Here is a 21,716-nt window from a genome sequence, read left to right as displayed (position 1 = left end):
TGCTTGTGTTTTTGTGTTTCCTTTGCTTTCTCAGGAGGAATTGCAAATGCTTGTGAGAGCACAAGGGAGATTCCAAACTGTACGAGTGTGTAATGTGTACCATAGAGTAACTTCATGTCAAGTGGTCTCGTTTTCAGTTTTGTAATTCTCAACACAACTGTTTTGAATAGTTTTCAAAGAAACCTCATTTTTACAGCCGTGCAATGAAGTCAAGTACAATTTTCATGCAGCAAAGCAATGTCTTCAATAAGATTATTTTATTGTCTAAAGATGTGCGTGTTTCAGCATGCTAACAGTCCATTTGTAAAGCTGGCAAAATACTTTGCTCATGTATAAACTACAATGCCCAACTATTTCAACTAAACTGAGTGTTACTAATGCAGACACTTCTATAATCTGTCCTCTATTTGCCATGGAACCTTTGAAAGACTCATTTGTGTGTCATGGGAAAAAAAGAAAAAAAAAAAAGAAACCGTCTGCTTTTGAAAGTCTGTGAAAACATAAAGACATCAGCTTTGTCTTAATAAGGTTATTGACCAGTGCCTGTTGCAACCAATGATTACATCTCTGTAGAAAATCCATTAGCGTGTAAATATTTCTTTCCAGTTGTCAGTCATTAAGGGAAAAAAAAAAAAAAGTTTATTTTAAGAGTGCCACTCTTTTTGACATTTCGTGTGGGAAATGTAGAACTCTTTTCACATTTTTTCATACCCTGAATTTTCTGGAAATTAAATGTTCAAATGTTTTCAAACTTGTCATGTTTACTGTTAATATTTTCATTGTGTATAAAATGTATACAGAATTATCTGCTTTACTGCATTTGCCTGTCATGTTGGAACATATTGTAAATATACATTTTTCATTGTTATCTTTCATTAGCCATCAAACAATCTACGAAAGCTTCAGGTGATGAGAGCTAGCAGCGTATTAGTCGCATTAGATATCGTCGACTGTATCACTGCAACAGGCATCCTCAACTTCTGTGCGTTACAAAGTAAAACCAACTATGTAAAATAAACCTTATGCTTTAGGGAGATGTAAAGACAAAATGTAGAATTGTTATAAAATATTCTACAGTTATAAACGATTTATGTAGTGTAAACCAGGAGCCTTCTAAAAAAATACGATGTGCTTTATACAGGATATTTAATTGGTTCCAGCAAAACCCCACTTTTGAATTTGTGTAAAGTTTAGCTAGTGATGTAAATAATTTGTACAGTAACAAACTGAAATGTGAGACTCACTGTTTAATTTGCACTTGAATTGTAATCGCCCCAGTTAAACTACTGTATACTGTGACCTGCCATATGAAATTTGCCAGAGCTAATAATGAAATAGGCAGAGGTGGGTACTTCGTCGGACAGACAGTCCTTTGCGACGGACGCCCCTTTTGCCGACGTACCAACAAATGAGGGAATTGCTAAAAAACATCACCGTGCACCCTCGTCATCTTCCACAGTTCAGAAAGCACCAAACAGGAAAAAGAATGTGACCGTTAGCGTCACTTGTTTGACTATTAAGGTTGACTAAGATTTATTTGTACTGAAATTGAATGCATCCTGTAACTGAATGCATATCCTAAGAATTATGAGTGTTACTGATGAGGAATACAATTATTTGCATCTAATTTAAATACCCCCCCACCCCCACCCCCACCCCCATTGTTGCAAACCTACCACAGCGACCTAAAGTGAAATGTAATGCTTGGTGAAAACTGTTTGTTTTTTTTATGAGATTAATGAAAGCAAAAACAATGTTATTTAATGCTGTGCCCGTAAACTCTGCATTTCACTTACAATCTGTACTGTTGGATTTTGTCTTCATTTGGATATTTCTATGGTAAAAAACTGTCATTTTGAAAGTGTTTCAAATAAATGTATTTTTGTACATCACTCTCAATGTATCCAGAGAAGAACATATTCTTCCTCTGCTTTTTACTGTTATTTTGTCATGCTACTTCTAACTCTCATTTTACATTCAGAAGTGGTACAAGTCAAGTAGTTCATTAGTGGTGTGACAAGTTATATTTTATCCACAACATGAAATTGACGAGTAATGAAATGTTGTCGTCATCTGAAGATAGTCCCCAGGAAGAAGTTTCCTGGGTCACCTGGATTCCAAGGGTTTGATCACTTTGTACATTTCTATTATTTTTTTCACTCGAATACAGTTGTACCTTACGAAATGAATTTGTTCCAGAAGTAATTTCGTGACGTGATTTTTTTTTCATAAGTAGAGACGCTTTTTACATCTAAATAGCCTAATCTGTTTCAAGCCCCTGAAAATGTTCCTAAATCCTTTAAATGAATAATAATAAATGATAAAAGTGCATCAAAAACTGTAACAAATACATATTAGAATTACATTAGTGCATAATAATCAAAACATATCATGTAAAGAAATAAAAAAAAGTTCCTAAACGCTTAAAAATAGTCATATTAATTGGAGCAGTTGACAATATGAACCCAACACACTTGTTTGTCTTGAGATGGTGCTAGCGTTTTGGTGATGAGTGCAGAGAGAGTTTCAGTTTTTATTTGTACTTTCTTTTTAACTTCCAGTGATCTCGGCACCATTCACCACTCCACTGAAGCAATAATATTTATTTATGATAATTATTTGCGTTTACTGAAGTTTAGTTTGTGGGCAGGCTGTGTGATGTCATTCACCCAACTTACTAAAGCGCTAACAACGCTCACATCAGAAGAAGGAAGCCAAGATGGCGTGAAGAGACTGTGTTTGTCTAGCTCTCAGCACAAAACGAGTTTCCAGGTAAAATTGAGTTTGCAACTAAAATAGTTTGGCCTCACCGTGTTCTGGAACCACTGAAAATGCCTAAATCATGTAGAAGAAGTGAAAGCAGGGAACGCGAAACTCAACCTACTGCTAATGTTAATGACCATTACTAAAACAAGGGAATGAACAATTCCACCGCTGCCTGTAAGGTTTCCGCTACCCAAGAAACCTACTTGTCCTCTTTTTCCAACAGAGAAAGTGCTCTTACATGTAATGATGGAATCCGCACACTGGCCAACTTAATCAACTCAAGAAGTGACGTGATTGAAAAAATGGTGGACACTGTGCTTTCGGATATAAAAGCAATGCATGTCAAGATAACAGTTGATTAAAATGAAGAGGCTGTTTTGTTTCACATTGAGTGTTATGGGCAATTTTGGAATTTGAGATTGCACGGCCTACCAGAAGTTAAAAAAAGATGTGCACGCTTTGGTTATCAGTTTGCGAGGCGATGCCCACCAGGTGAAAAAGAACTCTTTCCTGATGCTGTTGATGTTGTTCATCGAGCAGGAAAGAAAAATTAAGACAACAAGAAGCCTCGTAGTGTCATCATCAGGTGCAAGTCGCGTCGGCATAAGGAGACGCTGTGGAAAGTAGCAAAGAATGATATGTTCCTGCAGACCTAGGGCCTACGCTTCACTGAGGACCTGACGAAGGAGGACCATTGTGGCCCAAGATTAAACAAGCTCGAGATGAAGGGAAGATGGCCTACTTCAGGGGTGTCCAAAGTCGGTCCTCAAGGGCCGCTGTCCTGCTTGTTTTTCAGGTTTCTTTTCGTGACACACCTGATTCAAATGATCAGGATCGTTATCAGATTTCTGCTGAGCCTGCTGATGAGCTGATCATTTGAATCAGGTGTGCCAGGAAAAGAAACCTAGAAAACATGTAGGACAGCGGCCCTCGAGGACAGACTTTGGACACCCCTGGCCTACTTTGTGGGTGGTAAGGGTATCATTAATGGTTGACAAATATATGCATAGGATGTGCAGGACACTGGGACGTTAAGAAGACTCCATTCAGTTGGTTGGTTTGGATTGTTGTTTTTCCCAACGTAATCGTAAGCTTGAATGTAAATAGTTCTGAGCTGGTGTAAAGTTCTTATCTTATGCCCTTATTTCCTGTTAATGTTCTAATACAGGGGTCTGGAACTCCGATTCCACAAGAGCCACATCCTGTTTGTTTTTGATGTGTCTCAAATTTAACACACCGGATCGATTTCAGGCATCCACAGGCCATGCTGATGAGCTGATTATATGAAGCAGGTGTGAAAAGCGAGGGATACATCGAAAATAAGCAGGATATGGCTCTTGAGGAACCGGAGTTCCCTACCCCTGTTCTAATACTTCAAAGTTTGATTTAAAAATAATTTTACCTTTCAAGCAATGCAATTTAAAGACCAAATATTTATAATAGGTCATGTTTACAGCTACAACAAGAAAATTGAACAAGATATTCCTCTTACATCAATGGAGGATTTACTGTTACGTTGGTTAACTACGTTTCCAGGTACTGTTTTATTGATAGGTGGTGATTTCAATACTATATTAGATAATGATATGAACAAATGGCTGTCTGGTTCATCAAATAGAGCAAATCCTGACTGAATTTCATTTATGGAAAATTTTAACCTTCTCCACATATGGAGAGTTAAATATCCAAATATCAAAACATTTTCATGGAGTAACAATCATGGAGGCAATCAAGAATTGACTTTGGTTGATCTCAAAGACTGTTGACAAAAACAATATTGAAGTGGACATACACGCTAGCCCTCTCACAGATCATAAAGCCATGCACATTAAAATCTAATCTTCTCAAGCTGGTGCTCCTGACTCAACATACTGGAAACTTAACAGTTTGTTACTGGCAGATGAAAAAGTATAAAATGAAGTGAGACATTTCATCTCTCATTTCAATAATAAAGCTATAATAGAAAAGCTTTTGAAATTTGAACTTGGCAAATACTTCAGGAAATTTGGCAGTGAATTAGGTAAATCTAAAAGAAAATTAGAATTAAGTGTGGTTTCAAGAATTTATCAGCTGACTTTGATACCTATTGATACTATAACAGAAAGGGAGAACTTGGAGCTTTCCACTTTACCAGCTAAATTAGACGAACTAAACTATCAAAAAGCTAATGGAGCGTTTATTAGGTCCAGAACAAGATGGCTTGAGGAAGGGGAACAAAATTCTCACTCCTTTCTTAATTTAGAGAAACATCATGCCAGTGTTAATAAATTAAGTAAAGTAAATGTTGATGGGGTGTTTACAGAGGACCACAATATCGATCAGCTTCTGTGGTAAATTTTATGCAAATGTATACAACTTTACATTTTGTCAGGCATCAACTGAAGAGTTTTTCAATCCTTTAGTTATTAGAAAGATGACTCAAGACAAAATGATGCTGTGTGATCAGCCTATTACAATTGCAGAGGTTAAAGAAGCCGTTATGTTCTTACAAAATAACGAGTCACCAAGGAATGATGCTTTATTTTCAGAACTTTACAAAACTTTTGAAACAACTGACTCCCTTTGTCTTTGAGGTCTACTTGGAAAGTATTATTAAAGAAACATTTCCTGAAACTATGACTCAGTGGGTAACATCTGTATTTCCCGAACCAAACAAAGACAAACATCTGATTGATAACTGGCGCCCAATAGCTTTGCTTAGTAATGACTACAAAATTTTTGCTACGATATTTGCCGGGAGACTGAAAATTGTTTAGAATTCTATTATTGAAGAGACACAATCAAGTGTTATTCATAAATGACATATAACATTTAAAATTAGATATGTTTTGGACCTTTTAGATTACAATTCTCTGAAATGTTCGAAGATATTTTTTTGGGGGGAGGGACTTTTACAAAAAAATTGTTCATGACACATTATTTAAAATAAAATGTGGTTTTGCTGACTATTTTTGCTTGGCTATGAAAACCTATGAAAACAGTAACAGCGCAGTTCACCTATTAGGTGGTACGTCCCCTCGATTTAAGATCTTGAGACGTATCAGACAGGGCTGTCCTACCTCCCCATACCTTTTTTGTTTTTAATAGCTTAAATAAAATGCATCTCTTTTAGTTAAGATTTACTTTTGACTCAATTCGAACATAATATAACACTTGTTTATTTTAGTATGAAAGCCAAATTCCTGTAGCCATTGAAACAATTGGGAAGTTCTCAAGAACTTCTGGCTTATGCCTGAATATTATCGAATGAGAAGTTTTAGCGATTAAGAATTGTGATAAATCTGAATTATATAACATTCTCATAAAAAAGAAGTAAAATATTTATATATCATAGTTTCAAAAGATCAAAGTACGAGATGCACTGAGAATTTTGCCCCAATTATTAAAAAATCCCATAACAAGTATAATCAATGGCTCCTACCAGATCTGTCTTTGAGGGGTAGGATATCACTTTGCAATCAGAAGGACTCTTGTGGCTTTACAATGGTATTAGTGGTATTACAATGGTCCATAGTGAGCTTGGTCGGGTGTCCATTAGTGAAATTGGACAACCCTAAACATGTTAATGACCTTGACGGGTGCCCTTTGGCGGCGGTAACGCACCCGACATGCACACTCCCGTTACTCATTTCCGGAAACAATAGAAAAGAGATTCGTTGTTTCGTCATGCCCACACGCGCGCCCGTACCTTTGAGCCTTCCTTGGTTAAAATTACATAATCCCGACATAAACTGGACCATACCCGCTCTCATAAATTGGAACACGTTCTGCCATGCAAATTTGCCTCAGAGCGGCAGAATTTTTGGGCCCTCCTGTAATAATGCCTGACCTGGAGAAAGAGTCCCAGTTGTTTCTCATGATCTGAGAGAGGTTTCAGTAAGGACAGAGTGTTATCTCTCCTTTGATCAAAATTTGATAAATGACGTGCTTCGTGACATGATCAATCAGTTCTGTTTCGTGTACCTAGAGGACATTTTGATTTTTTTTAAGAACCTCCAGAAACACCGACAACATGTCCGTCTCGTTCTGCAGCGTCTCCTGGAGAACTGCCTTTATGTGAAAGCTGAGGAGTGTGAGTTCCACCTACGGTCCGTTCAATTTTTGGGCATCATTGTGGAGCATTGTGCTGATCCAGCAAAGATCCAGGCTGTGGATGAATGGCCAACTCCAACAACTAGAAAATAACTACAGAGGTTTCTGGGATTTGAAAACTTCCACCGGCGCTTTATATACAATTATAGCGCTGGCCTCTGACAAAACTAACCTCGTCAAAAGTACTGTTTGTGTGGAACTCAGATCCTGAGCGCGCTTTCCAAGAATTGAAGATCCGATTAACGCGGGCCTGAGGATTGATGCACCCTGATCCTAATAACCCATTTTCTGTTGAGGTTGACGCCTCGGAGACAGGAGTGGCGGCGGCGTTGTCCGAGCGCTCGACAGTCAATGGGAAGCTGCACCCCTGCTCTGTCTTCTCCCGTAACCTCTGTCCAGCTGAACAGAACTATGGCGTGGGTGATTGGGAGGTGTTGGCCATCAGGGGGGCACCCTGTGATTGGCTGGCAATCAGTCCAGGGAGCCCCCGTCATCTGCCCGAACACAGCTGGATTATTAATGAGAGTCCAGCAACGAGTATAATTTCTCAGAGAAGAGTGAATGAAAGGAAAAAAAATGAGGGTTGTCTTTGGTGAGGAATTAGCGTTTTAACATGGCTAAAATCTCCCATAAGTCATCAGGAAATGAAAAAACAAAATATAGCTTGAATACAAAAAAAAAAAGCTCAGTAAAACTTACAGTAAGTGCAATGTTGGCATAATCTTGCATAACTTTCCACCATGATATATACAGTATAAATTTTATGAAATGGTTCTGGTACATCAAGGCAATGCTGTTGTGATTCTTTTTGCTGATGTGCAAGAGTTATTGATAGTGCCCCTCCTACAGAATGAAATAACCATATAACTGATGATAGATGACCTCAGCTTTCATTGTCTAACCTCCATTTATCACCCCATATAGTAAGAGAAAACTAATTTCATTTTAAACTTGATTATTTCCCACATCAGTCACTTTCATCGATATTTTGCGATCATGGCAGTTTTAGCAGATTCATTGTCAGCAATGCAATACCCTTTTGCAGCTTAAGATGGATGTGCTTTAACAAGGGGGATATGTGGGATACCATGAGACATTTATTTTTATGAAACCGCATTATCACAAGATAGTACAAACATATGTAATCTTGCTAAAGTACATTACCGCAGTACAGTAATTTGAAAAGTTAGCATGACACATCAGTTCGGCATTTAATACGAACCCCAACAAAAAGCTCATAACCCTTATCATTAAAGGCAGATAACAATAATTCTGTGGAGGCATTATCTTGAGACTTTGCAAGCTGAAGTAAAAATGCCTTTGTTACTATTTGTGGGCTATAACAGAATTTGTATTCTGTTGGACACTTTGGAACTCAAGCAACAATACTTTTATAGGTGATAAGTGCCAGTCTATAATTGCTGTTTGTGTACCAAAATACCTTGCCCGAGACTGGAATACAGAAAAAACTTTTGAGAGAAGCACATCCCGGGTGGTAGCCTGAACGTCAAACTATTTGAACCAAACACATGCACAAGTGATGTTGTTCACGCTGCCCTTAACTCAGAAGTCATTGGTACATATGCTGGGCAGTCAGGATCCCATTAAACAAAATGCATCCATGAGAATCTGTCACCAGCGCATACACAACATTCAGGCCTGAGAAAAAAGGAAGGTTTTGCTGAGCTTCATATTCTAGAAAGTGTTGTTTTCTTTGCAATTACTTGAAAGTCACGCACCGATTTACATTTCCAGGCTAGGAGCCAATCAGAGTACGGGTAATTGTCACCAACTTCACTTTGCCTGCATAGTTTGGGTTCATATCATTTCCTAATTGCATCGTGTACACTTATTAGCTGAATAAAACATGGATTGAAATGTATCACGCGATGTGATGGGAGTCCACGTCCTTATCGCGTGATTTGCCTTGTTGAGCAAGTAACTCTTCTTGAAGCTGTACAGATATGGGGAATACACAAACACTCCGTTCGTTGTGAGTTTATGCGCTGAGTTGGTTTTGTTCTTTGAGCAAGGTGATGTTCATAAATGGTTCATTTTGTGCACCAATAAAACAACATATACCCAAGTCTTGAATTTGAAGAAAAAAAAAAACATAAAATATGAACAATAATGTGTGTCCTCGTAGTTGCAGTGATCCAAACAACATTTACTTTTTTTCATGCAATCGTTTCTAGAAGTAGCTTCTCTCTGTCACAGCCTGCCAGCTCAGCCCCCTCATTCTCACAAACAAGTTCTACCAAATTCCAGCCAATCAGTCCAAATTACCACCAGCTGCTACCAATTTCCTTGTACTGCGTTAAGCCCTGCCTCTTCCTGTCAGTACTCGCCAGATTGTCTTGCAGCTACAGTCGGCCCCCGGTTTACGAACACCCTTTTTTACGAACATTTCGACTTACAAGCGTGGTTCGCGGAGTTTTTTGTCCCCCACTTACGCACAGACCATTCGCCTTACGAGCAATCTGACATGCCGGCCATTGTATTTGTTCATATATTTTCGCCTTGCCACGTCATCAAAATTAGTAGTTAAAGCTTGTCACGGAAACGTAGAACGATATTGCTCTTACAATGTCACAGTCACTGTTTCAGTCACGGTGTCAGTCACGGTCTCACTCACGGAGATGCTATTGGCCGGCGTCACGTCAATCACAGAAATGCCGATATGCTATTGGCCGAACGCCTTTATCTAGCTTGATGGCACAGCTGGTCGGGACGGAAGGAAGGAGAGAAAATCAGTCAAAAACGGAAGGAATTAATGTTGTGAAGACTTTGCAAACTTTATCTGTTAGACATGGCTTCTAAAATTGTAAGTGGCGGTAAAGGAAGAAGTAAGAGGATGATGACAATAGAAACCAAGCAGGAGATAATAAAAAAAATACGAAGGAGGCGCGTGCATAGTTAACCTTGCTCGTGAGTATGGCCGTAACCGCTCGGCAATCTTCTAAGGGCAAGACTTTCCTTGCCGGGGGACAGACCTCGCTCGACAACAAAATGGAGAGGCTTCTTCTTTTATGGATTAAAGAGAAGGCAATCGCCGGTGATATGTTTTAGTTAGAGAAAAGTTCTTGTTTAAGAAAATAAATAAATAAATTCTGCGGGTTGGTCTCTGCTCACCTCCGTCTCCACTCAGCTCAAGTCACGTCACCCCAGAGGAAAATGTCATTTATCCTTTGTATAATTATGTTATTAAATTTAACTGTACAGTAAATTATGTTACAAATTTTTAACATGTGTATAAAGTTGTGATGGTTTTAACTATGAATTCGCCACGCGTTGCCAGTCAATGTGTACGTACAATTGACCTCGCTTTGATACATTTACGAAAGCATCTGCTCATGCATGACACGGTAACACTGATATGCTATTGCTCTTACAATGTCACAGTCACTGTTTCAGTCACGGTGTCAGTAACGGTCTCACTCATGGAGATGCTATTGGCTGGCGTCACGTTAATCACAGAAATGCCGATATGCTATTGGCCGAACGCCTTTATCTAGCTTGATGGCACAGCTGGTCGGGACGGAAGGAAGGAGAGAAAATCAGTCAAAAACGAAAGGAAGGAATGTTGTTAAGACTTTGCAAACTTTATCTGTTAGACACGGCTTCTAAAATTGCAAGTGGCGGGCGGTAAAGGAAGAAGTAAGAGGATGATGACAATAGAAACCAAGCAGGAGATAATAAAAAATAAATAAATACGAAGGAGGCGCACGCATGGCTCGTGAGTATGGCCGTAACCGCTCGGCAATCTTCTAAGGGCAAGACTTTCCTTGCCGGGGGACGGACCTCGATCGACAAGAAAATTGAGAGACTTCTTCTATTATGGATTAAAGAGAAGGAAATCGCCGTTGATATGTTCTAGTTTTGAGAAAAGTTCCCGTTTAAGAAAATAAATCAATAAATTCTGCGGGTTGGTCTCTGCTCTCCTCCGCCTCCACCCAGCTCAAGTCACGTCGCCCCAAAGGTAAATGTCATTTTTCCTTTGTATATTTATGTTATTTAATTTAACTGTACAGTAGGTTATGTTACTCATTTTTAATATGTGTATAAAGTCGTGATGTTTTTACCTAAGGTTTTTGCACGCGTTGCACGCATTCACGAATTAACATAGGTTTGGATTGCCCGTCTTACGAGCAGTTCGAGTTACGAGCGTAGCCGCTGAATGGATTAAGTTCGTAACACGGGGGCCCACTGTATATGCCAAGCTTTTCGTCAACCTACTTTGCTTGTTACCCGTGTATTGACCCTGCCTGTATCTAATCACAGCCAACAATTCTCGCCTAGCCGTGTGTGGACCGTGCTTGGCCCTGACTATCCCCTGCCAGGTGCTTCGGTAGGAAGACCTATTCTATCTCTCTGTTCCACCAGTCCTCCCAACAAACAATCCGCCCCAGTTCCATTCAGCCTGCCTATATATATATATATATATATATATATATATATATATATATATATATATATATATATATATATATATATGTGTGTGTGTGTGTGTGTAATATTTTTTTAATTTTTAAAAGTGGGAAAATGGGGGTGCTACTTCGGGTTTCCCTTTTTGCAGAGTCCCCATTAACCGCGAAAAACAAGGGATCACTGTTTATCAATTACCATGTGTTTTTCTAGATCCTGTATTGAGTTTGCAAACAGGTAAATGCAAGCTTGCTGTCAAGAGTTCTTACATCAGAAGGAATCTGGGCTGTCCTACAGCTAGTTTGTTTGAAAACATCAGTCAGTCATCAAGAAGTACTGGAAATCACCCGACTCCTCATTCAAACTTTCCTCGTCATTTTTTATGTCAAACGCATTGCTGACTGACAAGACATGGCTGTAATCCAGTTCTTTCTCCGGATCTATTGCCACTAAATCAGTCAGGTAAGTATGGTATCATTTTGGTCAGCATTGCCTCATAGAAAACTTTGACACGGTCAAAAAATTTCTTTGCTGTTGCCAGGCTAATTCCCCATAGGGCCCCACGCATCTTGAAGCCGTTCCTACTATCATGCTGCAATCCTCCGTGTGTTGAATCTCCCAAAGTTTGTCTTCAACTATTTAAACATGCTTCATTGTGACCTATTTGACCAGCAGTAACCTTAATATTCTGTTGATTTCAGCAACCTCAATCATATATCTGTGCCCCTAGAAGATGGTGTCGAATGCATTAAAGTGTGAAATGATAAAATACAGAAAGTGAAGGAGGAGTGCCTAATGTCACTAATTGACTGGACTTTGCCAGAATGTTCTACATCTGGGTGGCTTAAGTATATTACCATATGTAATGCGATATATGGGGCAATGTTAAAAAAAATCTATGGCATACTGTATATATTAACAATAACTGAAAAAAAAACAAAGGAATTATAAGAATAGACAAATTATAGCGATTCTTTTTCAGGCCGTACATCATTGACATCTATGAGCACACATGTAACATTCTTTTTCAAAAAAAAGCATGGCCACCTTTTTTTTAAGCATCCCCTTGACTCTGTTAATATTTCCCCTTCATTTCCCCTTTAAGAATACTCTTTCAGATGGCACTCGTTTGGCAGGAATAAAGTGATAGCACTTTGCCAAACGTGCCTCTTACTGAGCACCGCTTTGTATATTTCTTTTTCTGCCATTTTCACCTTCAACCGTGAAGTAAACCGATCTGCGAGTCGCTTTAAAAATATACGACAAAATTCAAGGAGAATGCCGTTGTTTTAATTTATCATATACAGTCAGTGAACCCTAGAGATACGGTCACTTCTGTACATTTTTTCCCTTCATTTTACAAAAATCCATATAAAAGAAATAAAACAAAACAAAACTTGAAATCTCAAAATTCTCATTTGATGTAAAGGGATAGTATGAAAGATTTAGACCATTTTTCACTGTGGACAGCAGGAGGTGCTGCAGGTGCCTGTATTTATAACAAACATGGCCGCCTTCAGAGAAGTGCCACCTCCCATGTTATATAATTTAATGATAACTAGACCTATGATTATATTTACTGTGATTTACTATGATTATATTATATTATATTATTATACATACTGTTAGTCATTAAGAACACATTCATCTGCAAGTTTTAGAAATGTACAATCATTTAATTTATTCCTTTTTAATAAAAAAAATTCTCAATTTTACACACCGTCCCTTTAAACGCAACATGAGATTTTACTGCCCGTTAACAATTAACAATAATAATTTATCTAATTGGAGCAGTGCTCCTAAATGTGTTGCATACCTGTGTATAATGAAGAATAAAGGCATTCTATTCTATTTCTTTGTAACTAATTAACGATGCAGTTAAACAATGGCCAGGGCTCAGCTGCAGGCTTTAGATCACGTGTCCTGAAAATAATAAATTCTGTTAAAAAAAAGTGTATGGAACACGCTTAGCTGAGTCTCACATCACGGTTGATGTTCACTCGGTTTTATGACATCCGACACACAAGCAGAGTGACACAGGTGCACAGTGATGCCTCCACAAGTTGATCTGCATTAAAACTTAAACTACCTAAATCCACTCGCCCCCACTCCATGCCATACTGCTGCTCTCTTGTTTATCCGTGCATTCAGTCTGAGGAAGTCACACACTGCAGGGAATAACACATCGCTATGAAAATCCCATTGAACTACATAAAACGGCAAGTTCAAACCGGATCAGCAGCCTGCGGCGTGTGAGGCTGGATGCTCGCACTTGTCACCGCCTGGAAGCAGTGCGCCGCACCAAGGTGCAACTTTGACTGACACGTGGATGAGTCAGTCGTGACAGAGCCACATCGCCCCCTGTTGAGAGAAATGAATACTGCTTGTCAATTCTCTGCATGAGATGGCACAATTTGTCAAAGATACCTCATTTTTATGGCCCATATTCCACATCCTAAGCAGTCGTTATTGTATCTAACGATTTGTGTTACATTTTATTCTTAGTCAATGTAAGTTGTTTAATCGTTGCTGACTCCAAACGAAACATATACATCATCAAATCCCCGCCTCCTAAAATGAGATGGCATATTTCCCATTGGAGACGGGATTTACAATGATTTGCAAAGTTTTACATGCCATTCTTCATTTTTGATATTGATTTCATCCCAAATAAACAAGTAGAAGTGGGAATTTGTACTTGGTAGCACCATGTCCCAGGCTGTGCTCCGTGTCATCAGTATTAGGTTAATGCAGTGCATCGCAAATGTTTTTTGCGATGTTTTTTACTGTGATGCCTATGAAAAAGATCATTATGTATATAGGTTACGGCTTATACTGAATCTGGAAAAATATAGCTTGAAGAGCATCAAATTATCTGTAAATGGCTGGCAACCAGTTGAGGGTGTCCCCCACCCACTGCCTGAAGTCAGATGGGATAGGGACCAGCAAGCTTGTGACCCTTGTGAGGATAAGCTGCTCTAGGAAATAGATGGATGGCATTAAAGTGTGAAATTTGGAAAAAAATGTCAATCCTTTTTCAAGCTAAAAACATTTTTGACCAACTGAACTATTTGATGCTTAGAAAAAATGAAAAAACAATGCAATGTAATTTGATCTTGAACATTAACACTTAAACCTAAAATAGTTTAACCTGAATAAATAAGGTTTATAATAATTAAGCTTTTTTTTTTTCAAAACCACATTAACCATTGATGTGGTTTAGAAAAAAAAAATCTTTTTGCCTTTTGACCCAAAAGTTTGACTATTGTCATTCAAAGCAGTTTCACAGGGTAGCGCGAACTAGCTTATCGAATTAAAAAAACTCCTTAGCAACAATACGATCAACTAATGTCTTATTTTCATATTCCTTCAATGCCAATTTAAACTTCTTGGCTGACGGGAAATGACACTTGAGACATTAGGACGTTTGTTTCTGCAGAAATCTGTTCTTGTTTTTTTTCATCTTTTTTAATTTTTTTTTATTTTATCCTATTTTATTAATCGCTCATAATCCTATATATATATATATATATATATATATATATATATATATATATATATATATATATATATATATATATATATATATATATATATATATATATATATATATATGTAACATGCATGTTTTTGGAGTGTGGGAGGAAGCCAGAGGACCCAGAGAGAACCCACGCAGGCTCGGGGAGAACACGCAAACTCCACACAGGATGGCCGTAGCCAGGTGGTTTTGAACCGGTACCTTTGAACTGTGAGGCGGACGTGCTATTAACTGCGCCACGATCCGCCCTACAGTTCAAGTATTTAGTTAATTTAATAATTATTAAAGGTCATACAGTAACTGTACTGCTGTCTCTTGCCGTTTCCATCCCTTGGCCGTAATCGGGGGACACGGAGTGCCAGAGTTGCCTTCTGCGCAACAGCCATCGCACGTCGAGTGGTGCCCGTAGCTGAACAAACACGATAACGGGGAAGCTCAGTTTCCACTCAGCATTCAAATTTACATACTACAACAGGTCTCTTTGTGTATACCCAACTCTCTCATCTGTTCTCATTTTTATGTACTCCTCATACCGCGTGCGAACGGCGCATGTACTCCTCTCTCTCGCATGTGAGGTTCACTCGGAGACTGCTGCCGGAGGGCAGGAGTTGTCTCCTTCCCCCATCGTTCATTGTTGTGTCGCGAGCCAATCACGTGTCTTGCAGGAGTGCCCGTGGCACGTGCATTTACAGCCATCTCGACTCCGTTCAGATTGAGGGAAATCTTCACATCATGTCTTTCTTTCTTTTATATATATATATATATATATATATATATATATATATATATATATATATATATATATATATATATATATATATATATATATATATATATACACACTGAGGGCATGAAAGATGAAGTGCAAAGTGAGGGAGGGAACAATGTAGTTCGTTGAGTCTCTCAAAATAAAGTACTCAAACAGTAAAAAGTTAATGAAATTAAAGAACGGAGAAGTTCAAATGATTTGATTAAAAAAAAAAAAAACGGGTTAGCTCGTCTTTTGTTTCGTTTTTAATTACAGAGAATTGTTTGCAATTGGAATTGAATAAAACAACCACAACTAGAGCCAGAATCATCCTAATTCAAACAACGCTCAACCCTACAAATGGCTCGTTTGTTCAAAGGTGACTGGGATGAGCCGGTAACAGAAGTTGGCCAAAATTGCATTGCTTGTCTCACACTTCCACACAGCCCTAAACATTTCTTTTTTGTTGTGAGGATGGCTGACCTTGAGCCTTGCTTCTGGTGGTTTGATAATCCCAGACATTGTAAGACTTCTCACCAATCAAACAAGAGTTAATTTGTGACCCATTCATTTGTTGAAAGAAATTATTGTTGCCTGTTGAAAGCATTTATTCATGCCAAATATTTTTTTTCTCATTTATATTCATTTATTTTGTGTTAAGCTGTTTGTTGCTGCTAAGTCGAGTGTGGAATAAAGTGAAATTATGTATTTTTTGCCTTGAGGTGAGAATGCTCTCCTTTTTACTGATGGTGTTATTTCATGGACTAGGCCTTGTCATGCTTCATGCTTTTAAAATGTTTCTTAGAAAGGATCCTCTCCGCAGCTTCCTGCACACAGTGTGTTTGTAAATGCTTGGATATATGCTTAGCACCACTAAATAATGTTTTTGACCCCCTTCCAAGAGCAGTCACCTTTTTGTGTGGTGTGGGTGTCTGCGTGTCCCAATGAAACTAGGAGCTAAGTTGTCTGAGGCTTAATGCTCCAGGTTTGTCGAACGGGGAGCCAATCATGCATCTTGTAGGAGTGCCTGTGCTCGTCGCATGTGCGTTTACAGTCAACTCGTCTCTGGCATGATGGTGTCTTTCTTCCGTGGCAAATAGGTCCTAGATGAAAGACCAGATATAGCACGGCTATCAGACTTCTAATGATGAAAAGAAACTGCTGAAGCGTACAACATGACGCAAAAGCGTATGGGGCGATTTGTACTGGACTCGGACAGCGATGCAAAATTTTGCTCATTTTGCTTGTTCGTCCAAGTAAAACAAATTAAAATGCTGTCACGGTTTGCATTGTGATAGCCGAATCAGCTTTGGGAACGTTCAATGTCACACAGAAGGCAGGAGTGAATCATGGCAGCCGGTTTGCAGACACCTGGAGCTGTACAACACGGCCAGCTGAGCTTTCACTGGAAAAACAGAGCAAAGTGAGAGCACTCACCTGGCTTGTAGAATGGTGAAGGAGGCACTTGTGACACCTGGTGTGTACAGTGTTTATTTCCTTTTTTAACAGCTGTTGACCTCCCTCACGTGAATTAGCCAGGCGCCACATTGGCAGAGATGGACGGAGACATGTAATTTGATTAGAAAGGAGGAGACCATTTTTAGAGGGCTAAGGCCTCTAATTCAATATAGTATGCATCTGCTTTAGAGCATTTGCACAGAATGTCGAAAAATGCACTTTTGTAAAGTGCTGCCTTATTGCCTCTTTGTTGTCAACAACGAGGCGGCGTGGATCATTTTTGACGCATTATGAAAAGGAAAAGACAGCTCAACTTGTCTCCTTCAGCCCTAAGATGTGCGCTTGAACAAGCCGACATGGATGTTCACAGGTGGGAGGAGAAGCAGAGAAGGGCAACCTTCCATGCTCTGATCTCACAACAATCATCACCTGGGAAAAGAACATCCCAAGTAAGATGATGAGCAAATCATCACCGAAAACCTCCTTTTCAAACAAGAAGACTACAGGAAGGAGAGGACGTGCATGAGTTAAACGGGGGGCGCTATTTGGTGTGTTCCCAAAATGATGCCATACTTTGAAACTAACTACATTAGGGTGATTTGGGGTGAACTGTTTTGGCAAATGCAGGTGTAAACACAAACATTGGAACACCAGATATTTGTCCAACTTTACAAAATTGCTTCCTTTGCCCATCAAGACCTCAATTTGGGATATCCGCAGGTATATTTTAACATAAGCTGCTCATCTGATATTTTTAATAGAGCTTGTTTCAGAATGCCAGTGCATTTTTTGCCTCATCACCAGCTGCACAGAAAACAAGGCTTAATAAAGTGTTTCAACTGAGAGACGAAGATGCGAACATGCTTCTATTAAATGACGAGGATGGAAGTCTTAAAGGAATCATCCGTTCACCAACTCATGATGTGGAGTGAAAGATGGCTAACCGGGCGTGTATTTGTTTGTCGATTTATCATCATTTCCCCATTCTACAAGTTGGGCCTACAGTAGGCTTGATTGAGCTCCAGTTCAGCCGTGCCCCTAAAGAGGACGATGGATGGATGTATAAAGTCTCCTTGTCGACTGCATTTTATATTGCACCTGTTACTCCAGTTTCACCATTCGTATGAGTACGACTCTCGTGTGACTCGACTCTCGTGTGACTCGTCTTCACGTCTTTGCATGAATCGCTCCTTTTGATTCGTGGATCTCACGCTTTGCATTCATGGATCTGGATATGCAAATTAAGATGGTGTCACGCCAAGCTACCAGGCAAAATCAGTCGAACTGCGAGTCATTGGTGCCGCGCCTGCGTAAAGCAGAACAAATGTCCGAATTGAACGCGAACTGAATGCCACAGAGGATCTTTCAATAGCGCATCAGGCTTCAATCTGAAGCATAATGTATGCCCATTTTTATTGATGCTAAAATAATGCTTTTACAGGACAATTGTGGCCATTTAGGGTCACTTTCTTGGAAAATTGTTCCTTTTGGGAAGTTTCTGTAACAGTTAATGACCTCTGCTGGCAGAATCAAGCACTGCAGTACATTTGGAAATCAGTAGAAGTGAAATCCTTTTTACGAAACAAAGATTAATTAAGTACAAATAAAGCTTTTTAAAATATTTAGGGTTCACTCATTTATTGTTGTGGTTATGTGGCAGTTAATCCCTGAAAAAAACATTGTGACGGCTCAGTTTCTAGATCATTTACGGTATTTAATTTTGGTGACACAGGTCTTTAGCTAGCAAGCTAGAGTCATGAGCCTCTCGGTCCAATTTCAACAAATAATTTAAAAAATAAATTAGACATTCAAACTGTCAACTGCTGATCTACAAGTTAAGATGGCTGTCAAAAATAGACATACTGTATGTGTGCGTGACTAAAGGCGGCGCGGATGACTTTCAGATCGACTGACTTTCAACTCAAATCCAAGGGATTAGACACACGAATGCAAGGGAACGGATCCATAAATCCAAAGGAGAGATTCATGCGACGATGTCAAGTCGTGTCTCGTGTCATCATACTCGTGCAATCGAGAGATGTACAGTATTCAAAATACCTTGCACTCGCAGGTTTTCAATTAGTAAACTCAACACCATTTAGTCATACACATCTAAAAACAACTAAAATACTACACAATTATGAGCCATACTTATAGGAATTGTTAAACACACATACATCTTTTTGACAGTGATCATACCCGGAAATGTGCGGAAATTTGTGTGCGACATTTCACTGCTACGAAAATACACGTTTAATTGAATGAATGCTTGAGTTGTCTTTTTTTTTCTATGAGCTGTAATCATGCAGTCATAACAGTTTATTGTACTGTGAGCACATTAGTGAACAACACATTCCAACATTTTATTTTTGTTCTTTTAACACTTTACTGGGCACAGCGGCCACTTTCAGCCAATAGTATCAGGGCTCGTCCACATTTTATTTAAACCCACGGATTATCCCACTCGATCTTGTTGTGTATGGAATCCAACCATCCGAAATACTTTCCCCACATTTGGTCTAAACGTGTCACAAAAGTCAATTTCTCACAAGAATAAGCCTTGTTCAAATAAAATATCAATATAAATTGACCGTTGTTCTGCATGTGGAGTGCAAAGTGTCATAAATGGTTTGTGCAAATAATTTTCATGGACTATGCAAATTAGAGGAATTTAACCCTTTCACTTACTTTGGGACAATGCGTCCCACAGCTTTTTAAAAAGCAATAGAATCAATTGCCATTTCAATAGTTCATTACAAACTTATCTACAGATTGAAGTGCCATTTAGCTATTTTCCCATACACAACAAGCCAGTGGTGGGCCTACTGTCAACAAGGTAGCTTATGTTGTACAATTTCTCCTCAATCAACCATGTAGTACTGCAGAAATATTTTGATAATATGTGCTATATAAAGGTGTTACTAGTGATTACTTTATAAAGTTGGCATTTGGTAATAATGTTCACTTCTCTGGGATGTTTTTTGCACAAATATCTTGGTCTATGGAACGTACAGTCCCAGTGGTATTTCTTGGTAGAAATGAAAGTGATGAAAGTGGAATTTTTTGAATTAAATTAATCTTATACTGGGCGGCTCGTGGTGCAGTGAATAGCACGCCCCCCTCACAGTTCAAATGTCCCGGTTCAAATCCACCTGGCTCCGGCCTTCCTGTGTGGAGTTTGCATGTTCTCCCCAAGCCCGCGTGGGTTCTCTCCAGGCACTCCGGCTTCCTCCGACACTCCAAAAATATGCATGGCAGGTGAATTGGACATACTAAATTGTCCTTAGATGTGATTGGGTGTGTGAATGGTTGTTGGTCTCTGTGTGCCCTGTGATTGGCTGGCAACCAGTTCAGGGTGTCCCCTGCCTATTGCTTGAAGCCAGATGAGATAGGCGCAAGCAAGCCTGCGACCCCTGTGGGGATATGCGGCTCTACAAAACGAATGGATGGGTATCTTATACTTACTGTATAAACAAGTAATACATGCACTAAATTGTATTTTATTTCGGGGAAAAAAAAAACAAAACTATCGATAGTGAAAGGGTTAAACACTACAACTTGCTTTACTTTCAGAAATGGCAATACAACCATCGTATAAGTGGGCGGACCCCCATTCAGTAACATCACAGAATTGTGTGCGACTGAGGTGGAGTACTTGGCAACCCCCCCAACAATTGGTCTGACATCACTTTTTCATCCGATCTTGGATTTAAGGCGAGTTTGTTGTATAGCTGATGGTCGATATGCAACACTCGAGGTCCTGTACGGGACTAACCAATGTACTTGAATACACGCGAGGCATTCAACGGGTGTAGAGTAACTGGCTGCCCTGTATGCAAATCAAGTGACAAATTTCACAATGGAAAACAGACAGGAGACTTTTTTTTGGTTTAATTTGTTCATTGCTTTACAGGTATATATACAGGTATAGTAGCATAAAAGTTGGAGGGGTGGAATTGAGTTAAATGCCATGAGAGCCACCAATACTCTCTGCAAAGTGACCGGTAGATCAAAGATCCTGCTCAGGTTCACAGGTGACAATGCTGTGGCAGCCAGATTGCAAAACCACTCCTTCTTAAACTCTCTTTTTTCACTCCTTGTTGCTAATCACATTATTCTCCTACAAAAGAATTTCGAACCCTGCAGGCACCATAAATACTGTGTGTTTAGGGCCATTTCCCATTTTCCCTTCTGAGTAATAGCCAATATTTATCGAGGATCCCTTCTATGAAGTGTGTCTGAAAGTGTGTTTGAAATATTTCATACTATAGTATCAGTCAGGAGGGGGAGCATGACCGTAACAACAATATTTAAATGCAACAAGAAAAACACACTCTGTCTTCATTTTCATTTAAAAAAAATACAAACACATTTGCTTTGTATTGTTCAATCTTTTTTTTTCCTTTTCTGTTTTTTAACAATGCAAGATTGGTAATAAAATACTGCAGCCTATTTATAATTTAAAGCAACATTTTTGTTTTATGTAACACTTGTTCAAATACAGACTATATAATTATCAACACAGATTGACATTCATGATTTACAATTTAGGCGTAATCAACTTCAAGAACAAATAATTATTCATATAAATACATAAGTCACTGCCACTATTTGCTTTTTATAGCATGTAAACAGTCTTCTCTGGTTGTTTCTGACATTTGTCATCTTTCTTGATCATGCTGTCATTGA

The 21,716-nt window shown here is 39.0% G+C and overlaps 1 protein-coding gene across 1 annotated transcript in view; it reads left to right on the top strand.

Annotated features, from left to right (window-relative positions):
* Positions 1–1,892, top strand: part of sorcs3a (sortilin related VPS10 domain containing receptor 3a) — a 182,053-nt gene extending 180,161 nt beyond the window's left edge. Inside the window, exon 27 of the mRNA XM_088419860.1 lies at positions 35–1,892. Within this exon, the coding sequence (XP_088275986.1) occupies positions 35–93 (59 nt within the window). The 3' untranslated portion in view covers positions 94–1,892. The remainder of the gene's footprint in view (positions 1–34) is intronic.
* Positions 1,893–21,716: the final 19,824 nt, after the last annotated feature.

Source organism: Hippichthys cyanospilos, chromosome 7, assembly GCF_059441005.1.
Source record: "Hippichthys cyanospilos isolate Australia breed blue-spotted pipefish chromosome 7, RoL_Hcya_1.0, whole genome shotgun sequence".
Taxonomy (NCBI): Eukaryota; Metazoa; Chordata; class Actinopteri; order Syngnathiformes; family Syngnathidae; genus Hippichthys; species Hippichthys cyanospilos.
This window is presented reverse-complemented; position numbering and strand designations above follow the sequence as displayed.